Below are 7,257 nucleotides of genomic sequence, written 5' to 3'. Positions count from 1 at the left end.
ACAGGCAGAAAAATACCCCAAATATAACTTAAAGGATAGACCTGAGCCATATTTAGAGACCAAAATTTCAGAGAGACTTGTGGGGTGACTATTTTGATATAGGGCCAGTAGGCAACCACCCTAGCATTGTGGCGCTCACATTTTCTTTAGAAAATATAAAAATCTTGTTCAACATACAGTACATGTGCAAGGGTTGCTTCAGATTGTTTGAAATTCAAGCATCAAGTTTAAGACTTTATATCTTCCTTTGCTTATATAAAGTCAATGGGCTTTGAAGTAGGACTCTAAAATAAGACTGGGACAGCAAAAGTTTAACTCGATGCACTAAGAAATGTGTGATCCACCAATTCCGAAACTGGGTTCCAACTCTGATTATCTGTGAAACAATGAAGTCAAGAAACTCAGAAGCATATGTTTCTAGAAGTACAGATTGAATGCTTCAATATATTAGACTCCTAACTTTACAGCAAAACAAAAAGTTTTTTAAAGAATTAGTTCATGTAATGTGTCGTCATAGTCCACCATTTGTAACTGATTCCCTCAGACACTGAAAAAAGTAAACCTATGGATCCCATTCATGAAACAGAAGCTGATTTATTTACAGAGAAATGATTGAGTAATTTTACACAGAAAATCGACAATTTGTATAAGATTTTATGAATGTTTTACACAGAAATGAAACAATTTACATATGGAAGGTTATACGAACGATGTACACAGTTCTTAGATATTTGTTGTACATTAAGAATGGTTTTAAGAACAATTTACATAAAAATTAGACAATTAAGCTATGCATGGCTTTACAAACAATGTGCAAAGTTCTTTGACATTTTATGTACTGTAAGAATGGATTTACGAACGATTTACACATAAATGTGACAATTTACGTAAGAATGGTTATATGAACAATTTACACAAAAACATTGACAATTTATGCAAGAATGCTTTTACGAACGATTTACACAGAAATTCGACAATTTACCTATGAATGGCTTTACAAACAATGTGCAAAGTTCTTTGACCTTTTATGTACTGTAAGAATGGATTTACGAACGATTTACACATAAATGTGACAATTTATGTAAGAATGGTTATACGAACAATTTACACAAAAAATGACATTTTATATACAGTAAGAATGGTTTTATGCACAATTTACACAGAAATTCAGCTATTCATGCAAGAATGGTTTTACGAACGATGCACACAGAAATTCTACATTTTAGCTATGAATGGTTTTACAAACAATGTGCAAAGTTCTTTGACATTTTATGTACTGTAAGAATGGATTTACGAACGATTTGTACATAAATGTGACAGTTTATGTAAGAATGGTTATACGAATGATTTACACAAAATGTTTGACACTTTATGTACAGTAAGAATGGTTTTTACCAACGATTTACACAGAAATTCAACATTTTACGTACAGTAAGAATGGTTTTATGAACAATTTACACAGAAATGTAACAATGTATGTAAGAATGGTTTTACAACCCATTCTTACATACAGAAGGTTAAAGCATAATGTGAAAAGCCATTTTGACGTGTTATGGTAATCGCTTCTAATAAATCGAAGACAGTTAAGCAGTCAAATGTAGACAGTCAGACATGAAGTGACAACACTGATTCAACTGATTATAATCCATATTTTCCAGTCAATACATTTTGGACAATTACATTTCAGAAAAAATAAATTGATAGTCAGCATAATGCCCAATTCTTTTAGAAACCAGATCAACTCAGCATGTACTTTGGTTGATGATAATAACTATGAAGATGATTTTCTTAGTTTGAAACAGTATTCACATGGTGTACCCCACCCTTATAGGAAAAGAGAGGCTGTGTCTTGGGGGGCATTGCCTCTCTCTTATACCCCAGAAGAAACACGAGCATCAGAAGTCTTGTGGAGCGTCGCGTGGAGAATGCGCGCATCTTGGAGACGTCCAGGGCGTCCATGAAGGAAACGATGGAGACATGGCAAGCGCAATTCTCCGTATCCTAAAGCCAATTAATTAAAACAATTGGGTTTCATTCTCAAGAGATTTAAAGACCGCAGGATCCTGTCTTTGAGAGAAGCGTGGTGAGTGGAAACAGCTTGATTTAGTTCATTTGATGTGCGACACGGAAACGCATTTTGCGCCCGTCATTTTTGCTGGATGAGAATCTTAAGTATGACGGGATTTCACTGATGCATTGCAAGATTGTGCATGTTTTGCGCATCAATCTATGAAATCGCTTCTGAAAGATCGGAATTATGACACACACACACAAAAAACATAAATGTGACATGTAATATCGTCGAGCAAAGCATAGCCTATTTTCTGCATGCAAAATTCGAAATTTGAGGGAATGCATGGAATTGCATGCAAATACATGCAAGAGAATCAAACAAAACGCACGAGAAATTGTTTGCGAATGAAATAACTGGCTAAAAAAGCATTTTCATTTCGTAATCAGGTGTGCGAGCCATCTTCTCCAATTCAATCTCTCTCTCTATCCCTCTACTTGATCTATTGTGATTTTTAAATAATGATAGATGCATAATATATAATATCATCTTCCTTTTGGGGGAGGTTTATTGCGCGTGAGAGCAGTTGGAGGGGAGAGATTTCAGGCTGTAGCTATGGTTCATAGGCTGTGCCCCCCTGCAGACCACTAATAAATCAAACTCTGTTTCCCCTAACATGATTTAACCTATCTCCAGCCTCATGGTGTGCCATGGGGACAATATGTCAATATGATTAAGGTTATAGCTTTGTGATATTATACGACATTTTTACGAGTTATGAGGTTAGAGGATAATAGGTGGGAGGATATTGTTGTTATTGTTGCCCTCTGGTGGGGCTTTTTGTTTTTGGTGGGGTCTAATATTTGCTTTCAATCAGGTGTATCAGATTGTGTTGGTTGTGTGATGCACTCAAGCCGAATATTGTCATATAAAATGAGGATTCTTGCAGCCCTTTAATCAGGTTTTTGACATTTTAAGAAAAACCAGCTTCATTTTTCATATATCTTATATTCTTATTTTACTGCTAAAACCTAGTTTGTACATTATTTAATGATTGGCGAGTTTTCAGATTGTGATTTTAGCTTTGCAATCCAACTGCAACCCCGTGGCCAGTTTCCTTCCCTATTACATAATTTCTTCTCCATCATACTAAATCAAACTCTGCTTATCTGAGCAGGCATTACAGCACTTAAATATAGAAATTGCTTTACACATGGGGTGGCGAGAAAGAGAGAGTGAGAGAGAAATGGTGAGATAGGCAGGGAGAGCAGTGAGGAAGGAGACCACTGAAGCAGCGAGTTATGAATTATGTAAGATTTTCTTCTGCATGTACGTGAAACCATCATGCAAGCTTGAGTTGGCAAAAATATGCTTCTGTTGTGCACTGTAAAAGATATCTCCACTTCCCATTATGACAATGTTTAGGTTGACTCTACATGCCACATGAATACTCAAAAAATAATGTACAGTATCTTACATAGGAATGTGATACTTTGTGGTATATGTATCGTTGTTTTATACATTTTCAGCATGGGGTTTGGTGGTTGACTGATAACTCAGCTTATTCCAGAAAACCGACAACGTGATAAAATTGCGCTTAGATTTGAAATAATCTGATTATTCCCTGTTTTTGACGTCAAAATGTAAACAGAAAAAAACTTGCCTGATAAAGAAAAACCATTTAAGTCATTTACATGACCTTACACATTGTTGGCTTATTAAGCATAAATGGTTAAAGAATGTGCATGTAAACATGTTCTCTAAAAAAAATTACACGTTATGCCATATTTAGTAAAAAATTACAAAAATTCAGAAAAAATTTATTCATATATTTGTGTCTTTCTGTCATCAGTTAATATTTTGATGTTCATGTGTTTCACAGTTCTTCTGTAGCTGACGAAAATGGATCCGTCCCCAACAAGGCAGCAGTATGGTTCAAAAAAGAGGGTTAAAATTCACCCTAACACAGTCACAGTGAAATACGCCACACATTTTCCCCAGCCGGGCGACGAGGGATACGATGACGCTCCATCTTTTGAGGACTTTGGCTCGTTCATGGACAACAACCCCAGTAAGAGACTGGTGTCAGAGAGTGGTCATGGCAGGACTTTATTTGGCACTATGGATTCTATACCCAAGCCCGAGCAGAGAGATAAAGGCGTGGGTGGTCAGCTTGCAAGCTTCGGCGAAGCCTCTGTCCTAGCCTCGCGTGTCACTTGGGGTGCCCTTTTTGGAGCAGCCATTGCTCATGGCTGCGTGGCTCTCATTACACGCCTGGCAGCAGACCGATCCAAAGTGCCATCATTAGAGCTCATCTTCATCCGCTCTGTGATTCAAGTGTTGTCCATACTGGTGGTCCTCTACTACAAAGAGGCTCCCTTTGGGCCTAAGGGCTATCGATTGCGTTTGTTCTTCTATGGAGTTTGCAACGTCATCTCCATCACGTGTGCGTACACATCCTTTGCAATCGTTCCACCAAGTAATGGCACCATCATGTGGCGGGCAACCACCACGGTTTTCAGTGCTGTTCTGGCATTCTTGCTCCTAGATGAACGTCTTGGTTACACCGACGTAGTGACAGTTGTAGGTAGTCTCTTTGGTCTTTGTCTAGTCATGATCCCCAACATCACAGATGAGGAGAAGTCTGCTCTGGGTTTCTGGAAAGAAGCCTTTGGGTATACCATGACTGTAATGGCAGGTCTTACCGCAGCCCTGTCCATGATAGTGTACCGGGCCATCAAAGAGCGTGTTAGCATGTGGACGGCGCTCTTCACGTTTGGCTGGACGGGAACCGTGTGGGGGGCATCTACAATGTTCATCATGCAAGAACCCATCATTCCGTTGGATGGCGAGACCTGGGGTTACCTCATCGGAATCTGTATCTGCTCCACCGTTGCATTCCTAGGTGTCTACTACGCCCTCAACAAGTTCCATCCAGCTTTGGTCAGCACCGTGCAACATCTGGAGATAGTGGTAGCCATGTTCCTTCAGCTCATCGTGTTGCGAATGATCCCGTCCGTCTACGATGTCTTTGGAGCTCTGGTAATCATGATTAGCGTGTTTGTTCTCACAGGTCTGAAGCTCTACTGGGTTGGCAGGGCCATTCGACAGGATTACCAGGAGATCTTGGACTCGCCGATCAAATGAGAGCTTCAACATTTACTTGAGTGCATGAGGGGGCATGTATATGTGTGTGTGCGTGCAGTGTTTCCCAGCCCCCTTCTCTTACAAATGTGCAATCAATGAATGTCTGGATCTTCTGCGTTTTATTTTCAATTGTGTTGTTGGAAGATGGCCATTGGTGTAATGTCTTTGCTAACTGTTGATGTGTGAAAATAAAAACAAGGATTCATAGTGCCCCTCTCTGATAGCATTGTTTTTTCCGGTGTCATTGAAGGAATAAGATGCAGTGGCCTGTATAGAGTGGATAAGCCTAAATCTATAAATAGAGGGACCAGATACCATATCGACCCAAATGTTCCAATTTCAGCCACACACTTAAAAGTTGGATTTGTTTCCTTTTTGTGTTTTATAGTCCTAGAATGTTCTAAATCAGTGGTTCTCAAGTGGTTTAACCTTAAGACCCAGAGTTATACTCTGGATATCAAGCGGCGACCCAACACAGTACCAAATTTATTTTATTGTACAAAATTTAAAGGAATGTACTGGGTTTAATATAAATTAAGCTCAGTCAACAGCATTTGTACCCTAACCCTAACACTGTAAAAAAAAATAAATAAATAAAAAAATAAAAAAAATCCTGTTATTTATACCAAAAAAAAAAAAAAAACAACAACAAAAAAACTGCCAGCTGTGGTTGCCAGAATAATGATGTAAAAAATACAGTAAAAATGTAAACAGCTTTACAGAACAACCTGTAATTTTTACAGTTTAAAACTGTTGTAATTTACATGACCATGCTGGCACTGTAAAAATAATGGTTCAGTATTATCCTACTTAAATGCATATGACATATCATAAAGTTCAATCAGAGGTAATGCAAAAGTAATCCAAAAGTAATCCTGAAACAGTTAATCTACAGAAAGTGATAATGTAACTGTTTATAATTTTAGTCATGTAACTTGTAATCAGTTCCATATTCCATTTCCAAAGTAAGATACCCTGCATTGGCTACAATACAAAGGTATAGCCACAAGACGTTATAATTTTAGTGTGACAAAATCGCTTACTAACCATATCTGTGTTATATCCAATATTAAAACTTTGTTGTTATGACAACAAAACCCTGTAATCCCGGTAATGGGATTATAACTTTTTACAAATAAAGTTAGTAAGGGATTTTACTACACTAAGGGTGCTTTCACACTAGCACTTTTGGTGCGCACCCGGGTTCAAATGACGTCAAAGTTCTGTTCATTTTGATGATGTGTACGGTGTCACGGTCCTTTCACTCTGTCAGTCTGGGTTTTGATCTGACAGGACCGTGGCATCATCATCCCATGTCCGTCTTGTGTCTGTCTTTGTGTGAGCGTGCTGTTTCGGGTGTATTCCCTGCCGTGCGCTCTTCGGTCTGTCTTGTTTCATATCGGGAGCACAGTGTCTGGATCCTGACTTCCTGTCTGGTTTGGTTTCGGTCTGTGTCGGGATCTGGACACTTGTGCTCCATATCTGTCTGTTATTGACATGAGTGCATCGCGCTTATGTCATCTTGGCAGCATGCACTCGCATCAATAGTTTGTCTGTCTCTTGCGAACACGGGCGCGCCTCACTGGCCGGGCCTTTGTCTTTATAAACTGGGGAGGATGTTTTGAGTTCTGAAATTTACAGTATGTTTTTATAATATAGTTACCTCTTATATGTCTAAATATCAAGAAAAATTTTATTCTCCATGTGACGAGGAGGAGGGCGTGGCTGGGCCGTGAGGATGCATTCCCGGCGCTGAGAAGCACACGGTATGTGTATGTGTGTGTCAATGTGTCGTTATGTTTCAGTTCAGCGTTTTATATTGTAATTAAAGTCTTGTTGATGGTAATCCGGTTACTGCTTCCTCCATTCCTGACCGAACAAGAGGCTTGTCTGCCACACTGGTGCCGAAACCTGGTAAAGGAGGAAGAACACGCCACTGCCATCTGCCAGGAGATGGAGGAGCTGCTGCCATCGCCAGGAGACGGAGGAACCGCTGCCATCCTCCAGGGGGCGGAGGAGCCATTGCCGTCTGCCAGGGGATGGAGGAGCCGTTGACATCCGCCAGGGGGCGAGGAGCCTGCTACCAGCTGCCAGGGGGC

General features: G+C 39.6%; 1 protein-coding gene across 1 annotated transcript; it reads left to right on the top strand.

Moving 5' to 3' along the window:
* Positions 1-1,875: 1,875 nt before the first annotated feature.
* Positions 1,876-5,368, top strand: LOC127431973 (solute carrier family 35 member G2-like). The gene is made up of 2 exons (XM_051682677.1): positions 1,876-2,083; positions 3,894-5,368. The coding sequence occupies exon 2, from the start codon at positions 3,914-3,916 to the stop codon at positions 5,156-5,158; it is 1,245 nt and encodes a 414-aa protein (XP_051538637.1). The 5' UTR covers positions 1,876-2,083; positions 3,894-3,913; the 3' UTR covers positions 5,159-5,368.
* Positions 5,369-7,257: the final 1,889 nt, after the last annotated feature.

Source organism: Myxocyprinus asiaticus, chromosome 41, assembly GCF_019703515.2.
Source record: "Myxocyprinus asiaticus isolate MX2 ecotype Aquarium Trade chromosome 41, UBuf_Myxa_2, whole genome shotgun sequence".
Taxonomy (NCBI): domain Eukaryota; kingdom Metazoa; phylum Chordata; class Actinopteri; order Cypriniformes; family Catostomidae; genus Myxocyprinus; species Myxocyprinus asiaticus.
Note: the sequence above shows the minus strand (reverse complement) of the source record. Positions and strands in the feature narration are given on the sequence as shown.